Source organism: Heloderma suspectum, chromosome 2 (assembly GCF_057233095.1).
Source record: "Heloderma suspectum isolate Gila_16-S chromosome 2, 16-S_ref, whole genome shotgun sequence".
NCBI lineage: Eukaryota > Metazoa > Chordata > Lepidosauria > Squamata > Helodermatidae > Heloderma > Heloderma suspectum.
The window spans coordinates 51,827,562-51,854,387 of record NC_139459.1 but is presented as its reverse complement, the minus strand read 5'-3'; the positions used below and the strand labels follow the sequence as shown (position 1 = coordinate 51,854,387).

General features: G+C 42.0%; 1 protein-coding gene across 3 annotated transcripts in view; it reads right to left on the bottom strand.

Annotated features, from left to right (window-relative positions):
- The window catches only part of MSH3 (mutS homolog 3), a 121,006-nt gene that overhangs the window by 58,886 nt on the left and 35,294 nt on the right, over positions 1-26,826 (bottom strand). For all 3 annotated transcript variants that reach the window (XM_084833565.1, XM_084833563.1, XM_084833564.1), the window contains 4 exons: positions 24,174-24,286; positions 22,421-22,535; positions 11,985-12,069; positions 8,733-8,842 (listed from right to left, as the gene is read on the bottom strand). In XM_084833565.1, coding sequence (XP_084689691.1) covers positions 8,733-8,842; positions 11,985-12,069; positions 22,421-22,535; positions 24,174-24,286 — 423 coding nt within the window. The remainder of the gene's footprint in view (positions 1-8,732; positions 8,843-11,984; positions 12,070-22,420; positions 22,536-24,173; positions 24,287-26,826) is intronic.

Sequence of the window (26,826 nt, the reverse complement as noted above, 5' to 3'; positions counted from 1 at the left end):
AACCCATGGTTTGTTGTTGGGTTGTTCAGGTGGTGAACAAGCCACACTGCATGGTTAAAAAGCCACCCTGGCTGTATTCAGACAACACGATAACCCACCCTGTGGAAAGCATGCTGCATTCAGACAACACACTAATCCACGGTTCAACAATCAACCTATGGCTGCAAACAACTTCTTGATCATCCCAGAGTGCAGGACACGGAATAATGGGCTCAAGTTACAGGAAGCCAGATTCCGGCTGAACATCAGGAAAAACTTCCTGAGTGTCAGAGCAATACGGCAATGGAACCAATTACCTGGGGAGGTGGTGGGCTCTCCCACACTGGAGGCCTTTAAGACGAGGCTGGACAGCCATTTGTCAGGGATGCTCTGACTTGGATTCCTGCATTGAGCAGGGGGTTGGACTCGATGGCCTTGTAGGCCCCTTCCAACCCTACTATTCTATGATTCTATGAACCCACACTCAACTGCTGAGTGTGGGCTAGCATGTTGTGTGAACAGCCCCAGTAAGAAAGTTTCCTTTTCTTCTTCCAACCTTCCAATCATTGAGAGTCCTGAGAGACCACAACCTCAGCTTGAAACACATCACCATGGGTTAAACAACCCTCAAATAACCCATGGGCTGTTGTTGGGTTATTTGAGGGTTGTTTAACCCTCCAACAAGCCATGCCGGCTGGCTTCAGATGAGATGACAAACCACACCCAGGCAGTGATTATTCAAATTGTGCCCGGCACACGCTATGGTTTGATCATGCGAACCAGCTTCTACCACTACCGTGCAGCCCCTTTTTAGCACTTTTGAGATAGGCCCTCTTGTTTTTTGGTATATAATAGTGCAGCCCTTTTCATGTCTGCTGAACAACAATAGTGAAAATATGCATGAATGCCTCTAGAATGATTACTAGTAGTATGCAGATCTATATCCACATCTGTTAAATGACAATCAAGGGCTTTTGTTGTGCACAAGTAAAGTGTAATTTCAGCAACACTCACCATGAAAAAGGAAACTGAATCAACTGGAACAGATGATTAAACATTTACCAGTCTACAACAGTAAGTTGCCCATCTATTTAGCTCAGTGATTTCTATGTAATTTATATTTCAGTATAACTTCACAGGTTACAAAGATGCACATCTGTGGCCATTTTATGGCTACTTCCCATGTTACTTTTCCCAACTCACACTCTTAAAATGTTTTGTAGGGAAGCAGCACTTCAGTGTAACAGCACTTGAGAATATACCACATCACCATCTCCTTCCAGTGCAGCAGAGTAACAATGGCCTTGACAGGCAACCAAGATTTTTTACAATTCTGTGAACATGGTGTTTATTTTGAAACCAAGAAGATAAAACCATTTTGTTCACATTCATCATGATATAGATTTCCAGGCAGTGTCCTTACGAAGAGATCCAGAAGACGAAAAAGAACTCCTCAAGGCACTGCAGAACCTGACAGTTAGCTCACGATACCCTGGATTTCAACTGTTCTAGGCCATTAGTGCTGCTTCATACTCCTGATTGATACTCTGTTTCTTATAGCAGTGCTTGCAAACAATAGGGGTTTACAAGTTTAAATGCTCCCCCCACCCCATATAAAAACAATTTTCAAGCCAAACCTTCTCCCTTCTAGTTTTCTACGTTTTTATATGGAGGAGCATTCAGATATCCTCGTTTCTGCAGGCTATAGGTGTACAGTCCAGCAAGAGCTGTACTACATGGCCTGCTTAGTATGTTAGCTGGAGTAGCACGTGGTTGCTTCCATACCATTTTTGAAAAGAAATTATTAGGCCACATTTAATAAACATGTACGAGCAACATAAAATGTATAAAATCATTAACATCAATAAGACCGAAGCAGAAGAGAACAACCAAAATCAGCCAAATGCAATCTGGAACAAATGGTGCTTTCTTTTTTTTACATTCCTTCTGGAAGGCAGTTAGGGGAGACTTCCACAGGGAATTTCTTCCACACCAATTACAATAAAGGCTCCTTGAGGTTAATTTCTAACTTTGCCAGCAAAATGACTTGAAGGGACTTGCATCTTGCTTAAGATCCTGCAGGTGAACCTTTCCAGCAAAGGGAACGTGAAATGCATCTCAGTGTTAAATGATCTCCCATGAAGAAAAATGCTTCTGTGACATCTTGATATAATTTAATATATCTCAGGTATGTTTCTATTCACCAAACAAACCAGACAATGAGTTGAAAGTTTGTATGTGTGTGGGCACTATGACTCTGATTTACCTATTGTATATGCTGTGTATTTCCCTGTAAGGTGTGTTTTCCAAGGCCCAAGGCTACTTATAGACGTGTGCATGACTGAACTGCATTGGCAATATCCAAGGCACTTCCAGATGAGGCTTTTATTGTGCCATATTGCTGCCTCACTCACCAAATCTTATGGAGCCCAGACAATGACATATTCCACATGTAGCCCTCCCATGTTTTCCCACTGCTTCTTCTGTCTTTTTTCTTACAGAGGAAAATCCATAAGCAAGAAAAGACAGAATAGCAGCAGAATGCATTCTGATTATTAGTGCTAGGACCCCTCTATCTGGAAGCACCACCAGTTGTAATCCTATGGGATTTAAATATAATACTAACCACAAAGTATTTTTCTTCAAAATATTCACAGGAAAACCACAGGGATACACATCTTCAAAAAGCTCTTCCTCATTCATATAATCTTGAAAGGAGTTTGTCAGTTTGGTCTGACTCTTTTTGTATCTATTTCAAATTTCATTTGTTATGTTTCTGTTCTCTGCAGTCATCACTTGTTAAAGCTATATATTCACCATAATAACACAAAGATTACTAATTGAGAAGTAAATGATTGATAAACCAAATATGAATGCAAGGTAATAACAAGACAACATTTGTGTATCAGCATCAATTCCCCCCAGCAACTGCAACCTCCTAACGGATAAAACAAAGCTTTATATACTTCAAAAGAGTTGGTCAACGTTGGTATACCACCTTATCTGCTATAAAGCAGTATACAACCATTTAAAACAATAAAACCTTGCAAAAAAACCAATAAGAACATTAAAAACATAAAAATCAGATTTTAAAAGGCGAAGTTGAAAACGTGCCTTTGCACCCTTTCTAAACCACAAGAGAGTGGGGGCCAATCGCAGTTCTTGAGGGAGCGCATTCCATAGTTTGGGGGCAACGCAGGAGAAAGCCATTTCCTGTGTGCCTGACAAACTGGCCTTTGTGGGTAACGGTGTCCTCAAATGGCCTCTCCTGCAGATCTTAGTACTTGGGGAGGTTCACAGATAGGCAGTCCCTAAAGGATTAGGCTTGCAGCCTTGGGATGCTTATTGATCCAGCATTGTCATTAGAGGCTCAAAGTGCCTTTTATTAGCTTTGCCTGATATACCAGCTGCAACCTTACCAGGATGGAGATAACTCGGCCACAACTATCCACGGTCTGGTAACTTACCATTTAGACTATTGCAATGCGCTATATACAGGGGTTCCTTTAAAAATGGTTCGGAACTGCAGTATGTCCAGAATAGGGCTGCAAGATTATTAACGGGGACTGGGCAGTTTTACCATATTACACCTGTACTTTTCTTCCAGTCCACTTCTGGCCCAAGTTAAAGTGCTGGTTTTAATCTTGAAAAACCTAAACAACTTGGGACCAGGTTCTCTAAAAGACCACCTTCTCTGATATCTACACACCAAAACCTTAAGATCTTCTACGGAGGCTATGCTCTGAGTGCCCCTACCTAATGAAGAGAGGTGGGTAACCACCAGGAAGAGGGCCTTTTCAGTAGTGACAACCCAGTTATGTAGCAGCCTTTCCATAGAGGTTCATCTGGTACTATCCTTGTGGTACTATCCTTTTCAACAACACCTTTCTCTTCACCCAAGCCTTTAAATAATTCATGCAGTTATCTCAATTTTAAAATCTGAATTTTAGCTCTGGAGTTGCTGTGAGTTTTCTTTTCTTGTATTTATGCTGCTTTTAATTTTATGTTTTTGTTTTTATTTATATTGTTTTTATATGTATTTATGAAATCTGCCCAGTGCTTTCTTCATATTATGGGGCAGCATAACAATTCTATTTCTCCTTACCATCAAATCTTGGGTAGCGCTTGCGGTCAAGAAACCATGTTTGGATTAGCAACAGACTGAATTAGAGTGATTAAACTAACACTTAATCTGGACAAGATGGAGGTGTTGATGACTGAGGGAGAAGGGAGGGAATCAGCCTAAGGGTAGGTGTAGATACTGTTATCAATGGGACTACAGTCCTGCACTCCCCTTGCAGTCTGCAGGTGGTCCTGGTGAAGGCTTGGGGTGCAGCTGGCAGACTGGGGACACTCTGGTGAAAGCTTGGGGTGCAGCTGGCAGACTGGGGACACTCTGCCCCAGTAATTTGTGTGACATAGTGCTGTCAGTTTAAGAAGTCCAGCTTGGTACCCAGTGTAAAGGCAAGCCTGAAAGGAACTTCTCCAACCAGAATGAGTAAAAAGGCCAAAACAAGCCATCATGCCATGAGGTCATTAGCATCTGGTGACATACTAGGGACAGAAATTCAGCACTATGATTCAATCAAGGCACACCGAAATTCAGTTACTCATGATTTGGTTATGGCATACCTATCAGGAACTAGGCATGAATACACCCCAAGCAAAGAATCACATACCTTCAAGGTATTGCATAATTAGTAATAAGTAGAGTGGTTGGGTGGCGGTCCCCCACCCTTAAGCACCACAATCTCAGGGAGAAGTACTGTCTTAATTAGACTTAGCCCATCCTGACTGACTCTATTGAGACAATCGTCTGTTCTGCCCAAAGTAATCTTCCCTTCTTTTGTCTGCGTGGTTTACATTGGACCCAGAGCTTTTGTCCCTTTGTGCCCTTTGTAAAAACACCCAGGGCTCCAAGACTCAGGGTTCCAGGCTTCCAGAAAGGTTTAGTGCCCTACATCTCTAGCTGCATGACAAGTTCAGTGTTGCTGACACACCCTCTCGCTGAAATCACTTTAAGCCAAGGAACCTGAAGTTCTGTCAAAGAGCCTCATCAACCGTCCTTCCCAGAACACTTGTTCTGGGCACCTAGTGCCTTTTTCCAGCTTAGGTGGGAATACCAGATGCTTCCTCTCCTTGACAAGAAAGATCCGGCCAAGGCCTCAAGCTCCAGGCTTGAGGAGATCATGGGAAAAGTACCCTTAGTGCCCTTCAATGGCCCTACTGCCAGTAGACTTACCAGGAGATGGGGGCAGAGTGAACAATGGAGGGGGCCATAGCTCAGTGGTAAGGCACATGCTTTGCATGCATAAGGTCCCAGGTTCAATTCCCGGCATCCCCAGGTAGGGCTAGGAAAGAATCCTGCCTGAAAACCTGGAGTGCTGCTGCCAGTCAGTGTCGACAATACTGGGCTAGATGGACCAATAGTCTAACTCAGCTTCCTATGTTCCTAGTGGAGGTACAGGTGGCACAAATAGGAGCACCATGTAGCTGCAGTAAAGGAAATGCTATTTTAATCCTCTTGATGTCCCCAATTAGCATTCCTCCAGAGTGACATTATGTCAGACACAATGGGGAAGGATTAAACTGATGACTCCTTTGTGCTGCGGGGTTGGCACACTTCTGAGCACCAATCCATGAGGAAAAAGCATTCTTAAAGGGACCACCCAGCCCAGTACAACTGCCTGGTGGAACCTTTTAAAAGATTTTTAATTTCTGCTCGGTTCTGAGAGGAGCTCCAAGTGGCTGCAGCAAGCAAGGGAGCTGTCTGTTTAATCACTCTCCAATGTCCCTAATATAGTCCTGTTTTGGAGTGCAGCTACATGGGGAGGGATTAAAATGATGGCTCCATCGCTCCTCACTTCAGCTGCTTGGCACTTCTCTCAGTACTGAAGGACAAGAGGAAAAGACTTAGACGAGCCCATCCAGCCCAGTGCATTGGCAAGCAGCAGTGGGCCTGGATCTGACCATCACTCATGCTAATATCCAAAATAGAGTAATGTAATGCACTCTCCATGGAACTGTCTTCGAAAAGTGTTTGAAAACTACAACTGGTCCAGAATAAAAATCCCACATACACTTTTTTTTTTTTGGCCCTTCACATCTCTAGTCCAGAATGAGGAAATAAGAGTTAACTGGAGAATACTGTCTTCTTCATTTTTGAATCAACTCAAATTCTCTCACCCATAAAGTTGTCTTTGGTTCCATCTCCTTCAATACCCTGAATACGGAAGGTTTTCCTGTAAATCCAGCTATTTCAACAGAGCCCTTTACTATTTCTTACTTTTCTTCCCAGTTCCAGTGGGAATGAATCAGGGGGCTAGCCTCTGGAAAGAACCACAATTTTTAAAATGAGCTTTATGTTTGGAGGTTGCCTGTTCATGTTTTTCACGAATGGACTAGAATAAAAGTTAAAATCCGGTAGGCAATAGCAAATGAATCAGTTTCTTTTGTGTGTGCGTGTGTACTATTAGAAAATAGACCAATTTTTTTCATACACTGAAATGTTCTTGCTGCACAGTCAACACATCCCTATTGCTAAAAAAAAGTGGAGACGCAACATCACTATCTGCAGAGTGCTATCCTTCTAAAATAGCTCTGCACAGTTAAAAGAATGTGTGTGTTAAATTTTACACTGCAGTGCTAGCATTCATAGTTTTCTAGTCAAATCAGTGTAATTCTCAAGGGAGGAAGGGAGAGCCATTTAGTCCCTGTTCATGGGGCAACCTCTGCACTTTTCAATATTCGTTTCTGACCAATACGCTATTCTCTTTTCTGTCTGCAGTCACACAAAATGGCTAACTGCCCTCCCTGTATTTCAGCCATATCCAATTTTTCCTTCCTATAACAGTACCTTGGATTTCTCCACAACTGGGAACATGTTCACCGCTCCCCTGTCCTGCGAGATATTTTCAGCAGTGGGGGAAAAAATTTTAGTGCCTGTTATAAGAAACAGGATCACGACCCATGCTGAGTTGCATTCTTAACTGCATTGCAGTAGGAGAGGAGCCATTCTATAGCATTCTGTACAGGACAGTCAACCCAGCCATGCTTCTACAAAAATAATAATAATTTGCACCATGATTCTTACTTTGGGCTAGTTGATCTGAAAATCATTACAACTGACCATGAAAAACTTTTAGTCTGGGTAAGCCCAGCCCAATAGTGGGGTCAGCAACTAGATCATTTCACACATGACTCTTAGATCAGACACATCAGTCTCTCTCTCAAGATAAAGTATCTCACTCTTACATTTTCCTCAGAAGTCTTAGTTCCAACCAATTTATGTTAACCCAGTTCTCAGCAAAATTTACTATTGTGTCTAAAATAGGCTTTAGCCATATACATTCCATTTTTTAGAGACAGATGAGCCATCTAGTAGAATGCTTGTATAATGAAAATCTGCTACTATCATAAATGATTCTGAATTACAATTACAACATATTTAACTGCATCCGTAGTCATTCATGATGATAAGTTAGGAGAGGAAGCTGCTTAATGTACACTGATTAGGAGAAAAAACTGAATAAAAGAAACAGCATTCCAAGAGACACATCAACCAAGTACCATTTTTTCCGTTTTCATTCACATATTACTGTAAATAAACTGCTGACTAGTATTTTATATACAGCTCTAAATTCTGAAATTTGTTATGAGGCACCAAGCAACTACAAGCTTCTAGCTAACAGAATTCTGTCCCCTATCAGCAATCATCCCCCTCTAGATCAGTAAAAGAGGATGCTTCTCCAACTGATTCCATCTATTTCATATTGTATCATCAAGTTTAGAAAGCCAGACAATTAACATTCTTTGGTAATCATCATATCATTCCTTAACTGGACATAGTTCCTAGGATGAGGCATGTATCTGGTAAGCCCCAATGGACACAATGAAACTTACTTCTGAGATTGATTGATTGATTGATTGATTTAAACAAACAAACAAACAATTTTGTGGCCACCTTTCAGGGCAGAAGCTCTCCCTGAAGCCCTGAAAGTAATTTGATACCTAAATAAGAACACCCAACTATATTAAGAGTAAAATATAAAACATAAGCAAAAATGGCAAGCCAATGCCAATATATTTCAAGAGCAAACAAGAAAATGCATCTTTTGTGATTAGTCAAAATCTAACAAACCACATTTTATTTATATATATAGGACAGGGTCCAATAGGGGCCTTGCACATACGGCCAGCCCTGCTGTTTGCAGTCCAGGCATGCCCTGCGATGTAGCACTTCCGGGGGCAAGCACCAAAACAAGCAGAAATGCTCTTTTCTGGAAGGCACAACCTGGCCCTTCTGGAAATGAGCACATCTGCGCATTTCAAGGCTTGCTCCCGGAAGCACTACACTGTGCCTGCAAGCAGTAGGAGCTGTGTGCAGGCCACAACCCATGGGGCTGGCTACGCATGGACCGGAACCGCCCAGAGATCTTCGGCTATTAGGCAGTATAGAAATTAAATAAATAAAGCGGTGGTTCTGGCCACGTGCGCAAGGTCCCTACTGGAAACTGCCCATTGATTTTAGATACCCGAAGGCTGCTGGAACTTCTCTCTTTCTGATAAGAGACAGAGTGACAAGTGGCAGAGCTGGCCTGAAAGCTGAGACTTCCTCCTTCAAGAAAGCATCACTAAACTCAGTCTAAGACAGCCCTTACCCAGACTCTCACCAAACAAGATAGAATAATTTTACTCAACAAATCAAGATTCAGCTCAGGTGTTGGATGATAAAGCTATTTGGTAATAAATACCTGGATTTCAAGAGAGGTTGTGTCACCCATTTCTTTAGTCTTCGTCGCCCAAATGAAGTTTTTGTATGATCCAAGACCCAGAACAAGCTGCCTTTTGTTTTCATATCAGTCTACAGTAATGACAGTAATCTTTTATTCAATGAATTAAAGCACACATTCAAAATAAAGCATGAATAAATGGAACAATTTAAGGATCTCGTGTCTTTAAACATATTCTTCTAAATTTTTCAAGCACATTACGGTATGATAAAAAGGCACACAACAAAATATTTAAGCAAAAGAAGCTGTCCTTTCCCCCCTATAAAGTAATTTCCTTGATTCCTTATGGATCCCTTTTTACAAAATAGTTTTCATTGGCTACCATGGCCCTCTGATAAGGAGACTGATGTCTACGATAGTTACACATCTTAATTAAAATATTAACAAGTTCATCTCTTAATTGTTTAAGAGCTCTTGGGTAAATTACATATGGCCTGTGACTAATTACTTTATATTTCATCTGTTAGTTCTACAATTTAGTCATTTTTCACATCTAACATAGTTCTGAAAGCCTGAGAAGAATGCTCCAGACCTTCTGTAAACAAATAATGTAGTTCACTTCAACTTTCTCTGCCTTTCCTTCAATATTCTTTCTGGCTGAATTCATGCATCTAATATATTTAAACAAAGTTTATTTTTAGTTTTCATATCTTTAGCAATTATATATTTTTAGGAAATTCCTTCTCTGCTTGGCCTATTTTCTATATACAGTTGTGTTGCCAGAGTTGGTACTTTTTGTTCTTCTCAAACGGGCAAGAGGCATACTTTTAAAAAAGGAATTAGCAGCAGCAAAATAATAATAATTTCAACCAATGGCCTTTCAACCATTGTGGAACTGAAAGTTGTGCACATGATGGGCATATGTATAGGGTTTAGCTAAATCCAAAATCCAATGAGGTTGCTTTGGAAAGATTGGTTGGCTTTCAAAAGTGAAGCAGGATTCCCTTCACAGTGACGAGATCTAAATCTGGACTCTTCTGAAGTTTTGGGAACAATTTGATGCTTTGGGGGGCTGTGGAAAAGCAGACAGTGGCCCTGTTTAGACATGCATGACGGGGAGGGTGGTTAGGGTAACTATGGAGGGGAGGGTTGGGGCATTTAGCGAAACCACGATGCATGCACCTGTCACACAACTGGGAACCATGCAGCACCGCATGATTCTCGTAACCACTTCCCTCCGTAGTTACTGTAACCATCCTCCTGCCACCACCAGTGATCCCAGCGGCCTTCATGCCATGAAAACATGTGCACTGGCCGCTCCATCTAAATGCTGGTGATCAGAGAAAGTCCACACTGGCTAGACTGTCGCCAGAAGTGCAGGACACTCTAGACCACTGTCTCTATGGTCATGGCCTAAAAACCAGCAGGAGCCCATTTTAACCACCAGAGAGCCCGCCACATGTAATGGTAAGCCACACTGGGGGCCCTTAACCCTGCTGCAGGGGGATGGTTACCCAGAGTAGTTTTGGAACCACAGTTAACTCCCCCCCCCCAATGATACACTAAGCCACCGTGGTTAGCGCAAATTCCCTAACCATCACGGCTTCGCGTTACATGTGAACAGGGCCAGTGTGTCTACAAAAAAATGGCTACTTTTGCTTTTCCATATATGGAAAATGTCAGGGTGGAGAGAGGGAGAGGAGTTCAGTGACTGACATGTCTGTCGTCTAATTACAGGGAATGTTTTACCAGGGCTCTCCAATCACAGTGCATAAGGGTAGGGATGTTGAGTCTTACATAATTCTTTGCTCAAGTCTTTTCCTGCTTGTTGTTCTGTCTTTTCCAAGCACGAATGTTTTGAAGAGCTTCAGTGGAGTGAGAGTTCTTTGTGTCTTGTGTACTTAATCCTTTCCTTATGCTTCCAGACAATCCTCATTCTTCCAAACAATCTTTATTCCAACCTCTCAGCCCTTTTCTTTTCCAACCCATTCATTCACTTCCTGATCTTTCATATAGAAGTTTCATTTACTGTAGCTGGTGCCTCTTAGTATGTTTTGTTACAACTTAGTTGTACAGGCAGTGACACATCAATTTCCATCTACCCGTCCCCGACCTCCCTGCAACATCATTTTGGCCCTAGTTCTATAGGTTAGGTAGACACTGACATTCCTGAGGAACTCTCTGATGTGGTGGACATGCTGGCAAAGGAGGGAGATGCCTTTCACAATCCTACTAAGTTCCCTGAAGGAGGCAGCAACATTTCTGCGGCAAGCGCTGGGGAGGAGCAGGCAGACCACTAGCACAACAGGAACTAGCAGTTTCTGAAATAACCGGAAACAAGCAGCAACATCATTTCCAGAACAGGGCAGGACGAAGCTCCCCTGACTTGTCCCATTCTGGAAATGAGCATTTTTGCTCATTTTGGGGGTTGTTTCAGGAACTGCTAGTTCCCGTTGTGCTAGCACCTTTGCTAGAGCAAAAGAGTGCATGGAGGTGCAGCAGCAATATAGGATATTGCCCAATGTGTATAGTGGGCCAGAAATTAATAAACTTCACTACAGTCTGGCTTTGACTCACTTAGCTCAAAAATGTATGGTGAGACCCACTTCCGAAAGACCGCCTTCTCCCATATGAGCCTGCCTGGTCTTACGATCTTCTGGAGAGGCCCTCTTTCAAGACCACCACCATCAGAGGCACATTTGGTAGCAATGCCAGAGAGGGCCTTTTCGGTGGCCATTCCCAGGCTGTGGAACTCCCTCCCAAGGAAGGCTAGGTTCACTCCCTCTCTGCTATCCTTCTGATCACAGGCAAAGACCGCTTTATTCAAGAAAGATTTGGCCTGTAAATGGGTTTGGGTTTGTGGTTTCGGTGCTGTTTTTAGTTTGTAATTGTTATGTTTTTATTGAATATTAATGTGTTTTATTTTAATCTATTTAAACTATTTTTGTACACCATCTTGAGTGCTGTTTTTACAGTGGAAAGGCAGGGTATAAATCAAATAAATACATTAATACTTTACTAAACACCAATATCCTTTTTCTCCTACTCCCTCTTGCTCACTCACATCGCTCTTCGTGTGCACCAGGGGTGACTAATCAGGCCCTATGTATTTTTAAACTTATTACCAGCTTCTAGGATGTTGAAATTGTACTTAATCAAAAGCAAACAGAGTGCATTTTATGTAGTGGCCCAAGAGGTTTAGATAAACAATTTACATTCTCTGGGAATATTAATCTAGCAAACAAATGCACAGGATGAAGCATATTTTCTTACTTGATTCTGTAAGATTTCAAGACTCTTCAGTGTAGTCCCAGTAAGTGTCATGTATTCAGCTTCACTTGATAACTTCTTAAAATTACTGAAGGAAAAAAAAAATCCAGCTATAGTAAGGACACAAAGTAGTTACTGTTATGCTAGAAACTTAAACAATAACAGCATAGTATGTTGCTGGAAAAACACATTAAATATGCAGGATAAATAGCATCTAGGAAACATGCAAACTATTTTACTGATATGAAAAAGATAGCTTAAGACCAACTAGCAATGTTTATCCTTCTTAAAACAAGCTCATGTTTAAGTTCACAACAATTCTACTGAAATAGTGACTTCTTTCATTATGCAGGATTCTACCTCAAGGCAGATTTCATGCCTAAGACTCATCCATATGTGTTTCTTGAATTTAATTCTCCAAGTGATATTAAGTAGTCTGTCAGAGCAGTTATAGTATTACTCTGATCTGCTTCATGAAGAATTGCTGATAATGAATTAATCCTAAACCACTCTCATGCTGGAACATAGACAGCAGTCTAAGGTGAGCTGGAAACCAGGAGCTGTGGGACAAAGCCAACGGACAAACCAAAGGATAAATAAATATAACAGAGCTCAGGAAGACCTTGTTGCTCAAGCAAAGTTAACTGGAACAGGAAATCCTCTTATAGTCCTTCCCATCTAGGAGGAAACAACAGCCAATCTGAAGGAGCAGGGGCAGTCCAGGGCCCAAGGATATTAAACTGCCTGGGCAGATACTGCAATACACAGACCAATGGCACATGGGGGAGTTACACGCAGATCTGAAAGTTCCCAGTGAGAGCCCCAGCAGTTCATGACAATACTTCTCCTTATACCAGCAATGGAGGAGAGTTTCTCCACACCTTTAAGGATCAGGTTTGTCAGGTAGAAGGGCAGGTTGCTTACCTGTAACTGTAGTTCTTCAAGTGGTCATCTGTGCATTCACACATATGGGGAAACCTCCATAGCTGAGGAATGCTGTTTTTGGCGGGAACCCTCCCCCACCATCCTACTGTGCATGTCCGAGTGGGTTCCCGCCAATCTCCTCAGTTCCTTGAGACTACATATAGTCTCAGATCTGAAGAAAAAATCCTTGGTATCAATACCAAAAAGATACTGACACCAAAAAGGGGATGGTGGGAGGGTTGTGTGCAGCCCTCTACTGAATGCTGTAGACATTGACATCGCTCTCGTCGAGTGAGCTCAAATCTGAGACAGAGTATCTTGACCCATAAGCTGGTATGCTAATTTTATAATCTTTGTTATCCAAGCAGCCAGTCTTTGGGATGATACAGGTAAGCCCTTATTGGGTCTGCCATAGCAGACAAATAATCTTTGCGATTTTTGAAAAGATCCAGTTCAAGCTTTGTAAAAAGCTAGCGCCTTGCGAACACTCTGAGATAGGTGACGAGGAACAGGCTGGAATAATCACTGGCTGATTATATGAAATTCTGATGCCACCTTCAGAAGGAAAGAAATGTCAGGACAAAGAACAACCTTGTCCTTACAAAACACAGTAAATGGACTGTTGATACGAAGAGCACACAAGTCACATGCCCTCCTCGCTGAGGTGATGGCTACCAGAAAACCACTTTCCAAGAAAGCATACTAATGTCAATAGTAGCCATTTGTTCAAATGGTTTTGATTTCAAAGCCTATAACACCGAGGAAAGGTCCCAGTCTGGCACTATCCATCTCACAGAGGGAACCAGATTTCGTATTCCACACAAGAATAGCTTGGTGAGAGGATGGGTAGACGCCAAAGAGCCTTGTATTTCTCCCCTCAGGACTGATATTGCCTCTGCATAAACTCTAATGGACAAATATTTAAGGCCCTTCCGAAACAAGTGGTGAAGGAACAACGAAACTTCTGTAACCAAACACGACATGGGGAGAAACAGATTCCGCAAACTTCCTGAAAGTTGCCCATTTACTATTGTAAGAGTGGTGGGTAGCGAGACACCTTGCCACATCCAATACTTGTTGAAGAGGACCATCTCAATCCAAGGGATGAATCCTCCACACCATCAGCTTCAATGTGTGCATGTCCAGGTGCCAAATTCTCCCCCAATCCTGGGAGATCAGACCTCTGATGAGTGGAAGATTAATGTAACTGCCCTTCACCATGCCTGACAGGATGGTAAACCACGCTTATCTCGGCCACCACGGAGCGATCAACAAACAACTGGTCTTTGCTATGTCCTAATAGATGCTGGATGTCGTATGTGGAAAGCTGCCTTTTTTGGTACAGAGTGCTTGCCAATTGAACTGCCAGTTGAATTACATGGTCCTGAGGGAGATAAGCATGGCCAGTAGTAGCATCCAAGAGCACACTTATGAATTTTATAGTCTGAGTAGGGGATAAGCTGGATTTCTCCTCGTTGAGGCAGAGTCCTAGAGCGTCGAGAAGACTGTGAACAAAAAAGACTGAATGATCCATGGCCTCTTTGGAATTGTCGAGCAGGAGCCAGTTGTCTAAATACGGGTAAACTTCAATGTTCTTGAACCGGAGATATGTGCAGACAACGGCCACGCATTTTGTAAATACTCTCGGTATCATCTTGTAAGGCTGAACGGTAGCAGGCGGAAATGAAACATCTCCGACCCTATGGCAAAACAAAGGAAACTCCGGTAGGACTCTTCAACTGCTATGTGGAAGTAAGCATATTTGAGGTCCGCTGCCATGAACCAGACGCCTTTTCAAAGGAGGGGAAGAATTATTGAAAGTGTCGTCGTCCTAAATTTCTTGGGTGTGATAAACTCATTTAACTTCCACAGATACAGAATATAACGAAGTCTACCGTCCCGCTTTGGAACTGTGAAGTAACGGGAGAAAAAAGTCCTGTTCTGCTCCTTGGAAGAAATGTGCTGGATGGCCCCTTTCCAGAGAAGGGACTCCATTTCTAGATATAATGGTACTGACGGTGGGGTCACTTACACACTTCCCACTGGGGGAAGAATGTTGAATTCAGTCTTGTATCCGCGATAAACAATAGCTAACACCCAGTGATCCGAGGTTATCGCACACCAAGTAGGGAGGAACAGAGAAAGATGATCATGAAACTGCTGGAGAGGGACCGATTTGAGTGAGGGCAGAGTCAACGATGCCACTTAGATGAGTTGTCAGGCTTAAGGTGGTTGGTACGAAATCTAGCAGTGGAGTATTGCTTCCTCTGCTGTTGCAGCTGGTACCAAGAGGTATGGTCTGCCACTTGTTCCTGAAAATACGAAGGCTGATGTCTGAACCAACGACAAGGTTGGTATAGTTGTTGTTGTTGTTGAGGCTGCCAAAGTCCCAATCTTTTTTGCCGTCATTCTGGCCTTTTCTACGGAATCCATTTGGTCATCCATCTTAGAATGAAATAGACCTTCTCTGTTCAGCAGTAAGTCTTCAATTCTAGAATGAGCTTCAGATGTTAATCCTGTGGACCAGAGCCACGTGTGACGCCTTAGAGCAACTGAGCCCATCATCAACTTCGCATTGCAATCCATGAGGTATTGGTTTGTTGGTGTGAAAGTTGGACTGCTTCAGGTTGGAACATTCTGGCTAATTCTCTTTGATCTTCCAACAGGTAGGCACATAGGAAAGCCACCTTTTCCCACAAAAATGACTGATAACGGGACATCGTGACTTGGTAGTTTGCAACACGGAGTCCCAACGCCACCAATGAATAAAATCTTCATCCCATGAGGTCAAGCCTTCGGCCTTCTTTATCCACCAGAGATACATGAGTTTGTTGAGACTGACCCTGAGCTGACTTCACTGTTATTGAATTGGGGCATGGATGCGAGAAAAGGAATGCAGCATTCTTTTCTTGTACCTTATACATTGACTCCAATCTTTTTGAAGGAGGCACCACAGAAGACGGGACAGACCATGTCTGTTTCACTGATTGAAGAAGGGTCGGCAGGAATGGGATCGCCACTGGTACCAAAGATTCAGAATATACCACGTCAAAAACAGAGTCCTGTACCTTTTCTGTTGGCTGCTGAACATCTATTCCTAACAGTTGCGCCATTCATAAGACTTGTTCTGAACAATGTCTCGCATCTTCCGAAGGATAAGTTTTACCTCATGTACCTACAACATCATCAGGAGGCAAAATAGATGGCGGAATGGAGGAATAAGATGAAGAATCTGACTGGTAATCCTCCACTGAACCTTGAGACCGTTCATTGTGATTGGCAGTCCTTACTTGCTCACTTTGCTCCTGTACAGGTGGAGCTGGTAAGTGATCTGGCAGGCCCCGATATGTAATATCTCTAGCCACTTGCAAAGAAGTCGAGCGCAGGGTCATCAGTGGTGGCTGCAGGAAAATATCCGTGTCCAGTGGGCATGAAACTGAAGCTGATGGCCGTGATGTGTATCAAGGCAAAGTTGCCCCTAAATATCTTGTACGATCATAGTATAGATCGTAACCCCTTCTAAGAGACCAGTCATCGCATTGGTACGACCTTGGAGGAGGCATGGGCCATCCTGAGTATCGGTCCCCCTCCTAATGAGGAGAGGGAGATCTGCTTGCGGTAGTCATTGTCATAACAATGGAGGGGTGACTGAAACCAAGAGGAAGAATCTCCATGAACTATAGACCCTTGTGGTCTTCTGTACTGGCAGGGTTGCAATCCTCAGCCACGGGATTGTGTTTCTGGAGATTGAGAACGCTGGATCCGAGGGCTGAGACTGAGTCATAGAATAGTAGGGTTGGAAGGGGCCTATAAGACCATTGAGTCCAACCCCCTGCTCAATGCAGGAATCTACGTCAAAGCATCCCTGACAGATGGCTGTCTAGCTTCATCTTGAATGCCTCCAGTGTGGCACCACTCCCTCCCTAGGTCATTGGTTCCATTGTCGTATTGCTCTAACAGTCAGGAGATTTTGCCTGATGTTCATCCGGAATCTGGCTTCTTGTAACTTGAGCCCATTATTCCATGTCCTGCACTCTGGGATGATCGAGAAGAGATCCTGGCCTTCTTCTCTGTGACAACCTTTCAAGTACTTGAAGAGCGCTATCATATCTCCCCTCGGTCTTCTCTTCTCAAGGCTACACATGCCCAGTTCATTCGGTTTCTCCTCAGAGGGCTTTGCTTCCAGTCCCCTGATCATCTTTGCTGCCCTCCTCCGAACCCTCTCCAGTTTGTCTGCATCCTTCTTAAAGTGTGGTGCCCAGAACAGGACACAGTACTCGAGATTAGGCCTAACCAGTGTTGAGTAGAAGGGAACTAGTACTTCCCGGGATTTGGAAGCTATGCTTCTATTAATGCAGCCCAAAAGAGCATTTGCCTTGTTTGCAGCCACATCACATTGTTGGCTCATATTCAGCTTGTGATCTACAACAATTCCATGATCCTTCTCGCTTGTAGTATTGTTGAGCCAAGTATCCCCCATCTTGTAACTGTGCATTTGGTTGCTTTTTCCTAGGTGCAGAACTTGGCATTTATCCCTATTAAATTTCATTCTGCTGTTTTCTGCCCTGCATTCCAGCCTATCAAGATCACTTTGAATTTTGTTTCTGACTTCCAGCGTATTAGCTATCCCGCCCAATTTTGTGTCATCTGCAAATCTGATCAGCATTCCCTGCACCTCTTCATCCAAGTCATTAATCAAAATGTTGAAGAGCACCGGGCCCAGGACTGAGCCCTGTGGTACCCCATTCCAGTTTGAGAAGATCCCATTCATAAGCACTCTCTGAGTCCGATTCTGTAGCCAACTGTGGATCCACCTGATAGTTGTTTCATCCAGCCCACTTTGAGCTAGTTGGCTCATCAGGATATCATGGGGCACTTTGTCGAAAGCTTTGCTGAAGTCGAGGTATATTATGTCCACAGCATTCCCAGTCCACAAGGGAGGTTACCTGATCAAAAAATGAGATCAGATTACGCTGGCAGGATTTGTTCTTGACAAATCCATGTTGGCTTATAGTAATCACTGCATTGTTTTCAAGTCGATGCCAAACGGGGAGAGTTCTCTAATCCCCCCCTTCGAAACCATAGATGGAGGGTCCAACGGTATGGTGGCAGTCAGTACTGAAGGCAAGGTCAGTATTGGTGAATTTAAAAGAGGTGGAAGAGGAGGGATCTCCAGTTCCAATGATTTTGGTGGGGTTTTCTTAACCTTCATTCCCTCTTTTTCTTAGGCATAGCCTTTGTCACCGGCTTAGCACGCTTAGCCTTTTTGGCAAGTTTCTTAGTCACCGAAACTGCTAGCAAATGTCCAGGAGTAGGTGGGTCTGCTCTCTCCACTTCTGCCGAAGATCGAGGAGAGGCGAAATCAGAAATCGCCATCTCCTTAGCTCTTGAGGCACCAGATTTAGACCGAAGCTTCTGGGTGTCCACCGCTTGTAGAGCTTTTTGCCATAAAATCGCCTTAAGTCTATCAGAATGATTTTTACAGGCTTGCTTAGAGAATGACTGACAATGGTGGCAAGACTCCACGATGTGAGCCTTCCCAAGACAAAGAACAACAGTGGCAACTTGCTGCTGCAGTGGACGCACTTTCTGAAGGGGGCCTTCAATGCCATACACCTACAAGATGAGAAGAAAAAACAACTAATTACTATTCTAACCTGATAGATAGATAGATAGATAGATAGATAGATAGATAGATAGATAGATAAATAGATAGATAACAAGAGAACCATGAGCAAAGACTAAAGACAAAAGATGAAGAGGAGAAAAACTCAGCCTTAAAGTCCTAACAAAACGGACGAAGTTTCCAAAGAGGCAGCCATAATGGTGGTCGAAAAGGAACTGAGATCTATGGGAACCCACTCAGACATGCGCAGTGGGACAATGAAAGAAGGTTCCTGCCAAAAACAGCATTCCTCAGCTATGGAAGTTTCCCAAATAGAGGCTCTGCGCAGGTGCAGAGCTCATATGTGTGATGCACAGAGACCACGAAGAAGAAAGTGTGGAAAGCAAGCACCTTTGCTGGTGTATGGTCTGCTGGTTCCAGCATGTTGTTATAAAAACGGTAACTTTAACAACTGGTGCCTGTTTGCTTTTTTCTTCTTCCCTCTTTCTTCCCCTTTATTTGTGTTGTGTCTTTTAGATTATAAGCCTAAGGGATGGACTGTCTTGTTTTTTTAATTGATCTATAAGCTGCTGTTTTTTTCAGCTGAAGAACAAGGTAAAAAGACTTTGAACAAATGAATGAATAAATAAAGTGAACTGAGGAATACACAGCTGTTATTTAGATGGAGATCAGATGAGCTGGAGACTGCTGCTAAGCTTGCAGGCTTTGGCTGGCATACAAATGAGTTAGCAGGGCTCTCTGGACCTGGGGGCAGAGTCCACATCCTCTTCAGTAGAGCAGAGTTCATCTTTTTGAGATAATGTATCTGCTTTACCATGCTTTGTGCCAGGGCAATACATGACAACAAACTGGAAGGATAAAAAACAGGGTTCACAAGGCCTGATGGTGTTTTAGACATGTCATAGTCTCGAAGTACTCTAGGTTTTGGTGGTCTGTTGGATGGGGTGTGGAACCCATTCAAGTCCCTTCCCTTCATCTCCAATAGCTTTAGCTGGGTCCCTCACTTAAGATTAAATAACAGGCATTCCAGGCAGATGATCTCTTCCTTTGGGGGGCAGGGGAGGGAATCGCTATTGATACTGAAGCACTGCCTGTCTAGTACCGATTTTGGTCCACAACTGAAGAGCCCTAAGGGAGGATTTTTTCTCCCCCATCCACTTGGGTTGAGCCAAGGAAAAGAGCTTCAGTCCACTGACTTGCTCTTCTACCCCACAGTAAATAGACAGCCCTTCTGCACTTCTTGTATCACCTTTGTCCCCAGATCCAGGGGGTTTCCCTTTGCAAATGAAAAACTATCAAGACATCAGACCAAACAACTTCCATGGCCTCTCCTCCCTCCCTCCCTCCCATTTCTATACTGCCCAATAGCTGAAGCTCTCTGGGAAAATTTCTTTGATTTAAATACAGTAATCATTTTCCCTGTCCAGCAGCCCAGTACTGTACTTCAGTTGTAGGAGGCTGCACCCCTTGCCTCCCAGGAAGAACACCACAGCAAGGGAGAGGCTAACCTGGCCCCACACAACAGCCAGAGAGGGAATAGCTGTGGGGAATTTGCTTCATACCTCCTTGCCAGAAGGAGCACACAGCTCCAACTGATATTTCCCTGGACCTGCAGACCCTGGCTTCATCCATCGGCAAGAGAACCAAGGGCCACTGGGAGGCTGCACCCCCTGCCTCCCAGGAAGAACATCATAGCAAGGGACAGGCCAACCTGGCCACATACATCAGCCAGAGAAGGAACAGCTGCAGGGCACTTTTTTACCCTTCCCTGCCAGAAAGAACAGCTATAAGAACCTGGAAACAAGGAACAGGTGCCTTGAGTTTTGCTTTTTTCCTCCTCCCTCCCAATCCTTTTTCCTGTTGTGTCACGTCTTTTAGATTGTAAGTCTGAGGACAGGGACTGTCTTGTTATTAATCTTTTTAAGCTGTTCTGGGAGCTTTTTTGGCTGAAGAGTGGGATAAAATGCTGTAAGTAAGTAAATTAATAAGATTTCTGTGAACTACAAAATGTGACAGCAGATTGATTAGGAAAGCCAAGAGACACAGTTAAAGTCCAGCTCAGTATTAGTGGCTGGAGGAAGGATCCCCATCTTCCTCCCTTCTTCTTTCAACCTGTTCACCTTAAGGGCCTGACAGGCAACAGCAGAGCTATCAAAAAGGCAAAAGAGAGTGAAAAACCAGTAAAATAGCTGTGATTGATCAGCATTAGCTGGGGAAGCAAAACTTTGATGTTAATCCTGTCAGCCAATGGAAGGTGTGTTTTCAGTCTCATCTGTTGCTAGACAAACTTTAAAATACATTTTCTTGAGAACTGTAATAGTTACTGTAATAGCACTGGTTACCAGTTGTTTTCCGGGCCAAATTCAAGGTGTTGGTTTTGACCTTTAAAACCCTATATGGTTCCAGCCCAGCCTATCTTAAGGAGCGCCTCCAGCAGCACCAGACAGGCCGCTTAACAAGATCAGCCTCGGATGGCCTTCTCTCTGTGCCATCAGCCAGGACAGCTAGACTGGTGGGGACAAGGGAGAGGGCCTTTTCTGTGGTGGCCCCCACTCTGTGGAACTCCCTCCCTAGGGAACTCCACCATGCCCCCTCTTTAATGAGCTTCCGTCATGCATTAAAAACGTGGTTGTTCAGGCAGGCATTTGAGGTGGGTTAGGGTATTTTAGAAATGTTTTTATTGTAGAATTTTATTGTTTTAACCTGTTTTATTGTATGTTGTACATCGCCCAGAGTGGCTGGGTGACCAGCCAGATGGGTGATTAATAAATTTAATAATAAATAAAATAAATAAAAATAAACAACAGTTTTGTTCCTCCACCTACTTGAGTATCTTATTCAATCAATGACAGGACTGTTACCAATATCTGAGAGTTAGGAGAAATCCCCATTATACAAATTCCAAACAATCTGAGACACTTTTCAAAAACATGTCCGATTTGGACATATTTAAAATACAAGTTGAAAGCTGAAGAATGTACTTTGAGATCAACTATTTACACAAATAGCAAACAAGTGCAATTCTGTAAAAAGCCAAATATTTTATGAACGGGTGTCACAGAAATATCAGAAGCACCAGTCCTGTCCCCACAAAACATGCACAGTGTACAAGTATATTTATCTTAACTACACAGTGTACAGTGTATTTACTTATCTGTAAAACCTTTGCTGGATCACAATAGTTCTTTGCCTGTTCTATGTTAACCATTATCAGTAAACTCTTATCAACTCATTGTTAGGCTTGACACAATGTCAAAATTTAGATCTTCTTTTGAAAGCTTAATTTATTTTTGCATTTCAACATTTTTGGCTTCCATATTCTGTTAACAAATGAATTATTTCAGATTATATTCCTGAACAAATTGCAAGTTTATAAATTCTATAGTCTTGAGTGAATCACAGAAGGAACCAAGTTATTCAAGGATTAATTTGCACAATATTCATTATTAAATGTTTTCTTCAAATTCTAACTAGAGAGTGAAATATGGCACATCTTAGATGAATATGACAAAAACACCCAATTATAACCATTGTTCTGGCCCACAAAGTAGAACAAAAGTGGTGATTTGATAGAACAGAAAGGATTTTTTAGAAATTAATATCTCCTTCCCATAGCAGTTCTCCAGTTAATTTGTTTTTAATTACATCTGGTTATTGCACAACCTGTGTGAACTACTAGTAACACTAAATGGAACCATATAGTTTCGTATTGTTATTGTTTTCCCTTTTTTAAGCTTTAATTAAAATAGTTATAAAACACTGGTTTACAACAACTCAGTATCACAAGCACAGCGCATTAATTTTGTGAAAGGGAACTTGCTAAGTATGCAAAAATATCACCATGATATTATTTCTTCAGGATTCGTTTTCTGAAATTAAAATTACTTACCTAGGGTTGTAGAGTATCTTTTCTAAATTAAATTCTTTAAGATACATGATTACACCAGCCAAAGAGCAGAACACTTGCTTATCCAAGTTTAAAATCATGGACAATGTTTGCGAACCTGAAAAATACAACTGTAATTTGTTTGGTTGTATTCCAGCAGCTTGTACTGCAGCATCATATAAAATTCAGCTTGTAGGAGTTACTAGTCTTCTTCCACTATATTTTAGCCAGCTCTCCAAATTAGCATCCTAATCACCACTACAGCAAATATTTCTTTTGCTACCATATACATTTTCACAGTACAGCCAAGACAGCTCCTCCAGCAACTTATACGTAGCAACACATACAAACAACTTATATGTAGTTCACAGGAAAGAATCAATAATCATAAAGTTTCTGCAATTTACATTAATACTTTAAGACTGAAATCCTTTACCCATTTACATGTGAGTTCACCCATAGAACTCAATGGGAATTACTTCCAAGTAGATACATATTGGATTGCACCGTAAATTTGTTGAAATAGCTTAAGAAAGAGACTTTTTACCAGTGGAAAACAGGAACAAATTGTGTTGCCTGACTTGCTAAGGGGTATTATCAAATTTAGCATATTTAATTTACTGACATGTGTATCTAGATTCTACTTTCAGCATTCCTGTTCTGCACAGTGAGGAGGGGAGTCCCTTCCCACAATGCAGCAGAGTAGCCAAATGTGTCGGGTCTGTATGTGTGTGTGAGAAAGTGAGTTTGTGCGTAAGAGATGGGGACGGGAGCATGTGTGTTTATGTACACGTTTGTCACAGCCCATCTTTTTTATAATCCCACCCAATGCCGGAATGAGGTCCCTGGCCACTTTCCCTCAGCCTGTGTGTGTAGGGAGGTGGGGAGAAGAAGATTCCTGAACCCTGGTCTAGAACAAGCTTGCTCTATGAGCTTATCTAGAATAATTGTTTTCTACACTTGCATTAGCCCAGATTCACTAGTGCAATTTTCTTCTCACATCTAATGGATGTGGGTAGTTTTATATACAGTGCTGTGTAAGCAGAAGAACAGCATTGCTGCAGGGGAAAGAATAGCCTGGGGAAAATGATACTCTCATAAAATGTTGCTATTGTATATCACTTCATGGTTGAGGTGCAATTATCATCATCTCTATCTCTTTAAGGGAAACTGTCTACATCCAACACGAGTAACTAAGCACTTGTTGCTTGAAGAACTGGTTGCAAGAAAGAGCCTAAGGATGTAATTTTATGCAAACTTACCTCGGAGTAAGCTTCACTGAACTCAGTTCTGGTAACTTCTGAGTAGACATGTATAGGATTTCACAGTCAACTAGGAAATGGCCTGCCCACTAAAATGATCCTAATCAAGTATTCTACAGTGCTTATGTTGCTGTTTTTCTCAAAAGTAAATGGGGCCCAACACGCTATTCGATTTAATAGTGCAAATTATTCCTGAATTATCCTTTAAGTTTTCATCTGAGTCATTTGTAACTGAAGGCAAGTTTCTACTGGCCATCAGGAAATAATGATGACATAGCCTCTTTCTGCTACTTACACACTACAGTAAATAAAACAAAAGAATTTCTATAGACACTACAACATCTTAACAAGCATTGTCTCTGAATATTTACTTTTTTAAATTATGCAAAACTAACAATATGACACTGAAATCCACTTTACAAAATAATTAAGTAATCTTTAATACATATAACAGATAATCAGACAAATCTCAAGGACTTTTCTGAATTAGATACCTGTGCCATCAAGTGCGTGACTGCCATAGAAATCTGTGATAAGCTGGAAAGCACTGCTGTACTCAAAATGCTTGTTTTCCATTCTCTCTATTCGAATTCTGTCATCTCGTAAACTGGAAAAAATAAGTATTTTCAACCTTGCTCTGCTCTTATAAAAAGAACTAAAAGAAAACCACAATATCAGAAGCTCTCCTTGTCTTATTTCACTACTTGTAAACAAATCAAGACTAAGGCCTGTTTCATCCGTGAAATGTTTAAAATCAAATTTATGTTTAGAGTGTGCCCTTTCCTCAATGCAGTTTGATGGAATCACTTTGTAACTAACAGATTCGATTCCTGAGTAGTTTCATAGCTCAGTCTTTAAATTTTAGATGTTACAATGTTTTTTCTTCAGCTAAGGCCAGCAGCATTGACATATTTAGAAGAATGACTTTAATTGCACTCTTATTTAGTTAGTTTGATTAATAGCCTGATTCAAGGCTCAGAACAGATAACAACATTTTGTCACTTAATTCATCCTCATAACATTGTGATAAAAGCCTCTTGCTTAGGTTTGTAACATGGGTGGAATTAGGAAGTCTGCTTAGGATCTTCACCTTCTGACCAGCATTAAACCTAATCCTTTATTTTAGGGAGTTGAGTGTGCTTACTCAGTTGAAGGGAGATAGATTTTGCCATGTTTGTTTTTTATTATGGTATTTTGTTCATTTTAAACATTGTATTTTGTTTTCCTACACCTGTAAGATGTCCAGAAAATATCTGATGGGCAGCCATAAAATTGAATCTTATCGAATCAAATGCTAAGCGGCACTTTTTTTGCCAGCAAGCACAAAGTAAGCAAAATATACTTAACACATGCTATGGGAAATAAAGATTCCTGTGACCAAAAACAAGTGAAATATGTGTGATCCCCAACTGAAATTAAGCACTAAAAAATTGTTCTAGCTGGAACGGTGAAGCTGTGACAAACCTAGTTGGAGAAAAAAACTAGCAACCAGGGCCAGGTTGAAGTTTTTATGGCTCTGAAATTGAGCTTCTCCATCCACCATACAAAAGCTTGCCTCTCCCGTAATTAGAGTATGCTGTTCATAACGCTGAAATCACTCCACAATGGTATCCTGCATGCCAAGACTAGGAATGGATTAGGGATTGTGCTGGGTCCAATGCTTGGACTTTCAATCAGGCTCAGACATGGACTGGCAGACAGTGCAGATGGAAAAGTACTGACATAGTATGACCACCTTGGCCAGTCCCTTCTCACAGTCTTACTCCCCTATTTTGGCTGAAGTTTCCGGACCAATTTCAAAGGCAACCCCACATATAACAAATTGTCATAATCCAAACGAGAGATCAGAGCATGGATAACTGTAGTTAGGCTATCTCTGTCCAAATAAGGGCATAGTTGGTATATTAGCCTAAGCTGATAAAAGGTGCACTGCGCCATTGTGCCTTGAGTGACAGTTCTGGATCCAAGAGCACCCTCCAACTATGAACCTGATCCTTTATGGAGAGTGCAACCCCTTCGAGAACAGGTTGAACATCACTTAGCTGGGCAGACAAACCACTCATTAATAGTACCTCTGTCTTGCCTGGATTGTCCAATAAACTGAACTCCAAAACACAAAACCACTTGTTCGAACTCACATTTTTCTTTCACAGATGAGAAACTGCTGAGGCTGAGAGACGTAGCACCCAGACACATTTTTGGAAATAAAGATGGTGCTGGAAGCTGACACTTTGCTTCGGAGCATGCCAGCTTCCCACTTAATTTAATTTAAAATATTTAAAAATAAAAAGCAGGAGGGGCAGGGAACCTAACAGACACTATGGAAGGTACATCGGTGCCCTCAGAGACCATATTGGAGACTACAGACCTAGATGATTAGCACCTGAAGAGTGAAGGGTCCAAAGAGGAACACATAGAAAAATAAGAAGTTAAATACAGAGGAGTAAAACCATGGAGGCATTTGCAAGTAAGTACAAGAAGCTTAAAAGTTAAATGGCAAGAGAGAGGAAACCAATGAAGAGAACTTACAAAGGAGCTATATAAAAGAGTAGCATGCTAATCTACAGATGAAGAACTCAAGCAGGGACTGTTTTAATCAAAGAGACTAATAATACTTCTAGGCATTTAGAGAAATAAGAATTGAAGCACAGATTAAACTGAGTGAAAAACTGACTAAACACAACTGCAAGTAGAGAGATAAAAATGTGAGTTTAAATTGTTGGGCTGCACACGCTATGACAATCTGCAGTGCACACCACCACTGCACAGCCAGCCAGCAATGAGAATCTGCACTAAAGCAAATAGTGGACTGGACAAGTAACTTAAATGGGGTCTGTAGCAACCCACTGATCAGCAATGCCACCATCCTCCATCACCAAAACACTTTCCAAATAACCCAATGCATTAATAATTGTACAGTTACAAGAACATCCCTGCAAAACATCAAGGATATTTAGCTTACCTTACCTATTTCAAAATTACAATGACTTTCCAAAATGTTCTTATAGCACTCAAGCTTCAATTTGAAAACATGAGAATGACAGCCTTGCTCTAGCTTTAGGGGTGCGCTGGGGTGATGCAACCATATCATACACTAGACACGGGCATGCACCATGAATCAACTGGTATGATGTTTTAAAGGATTCC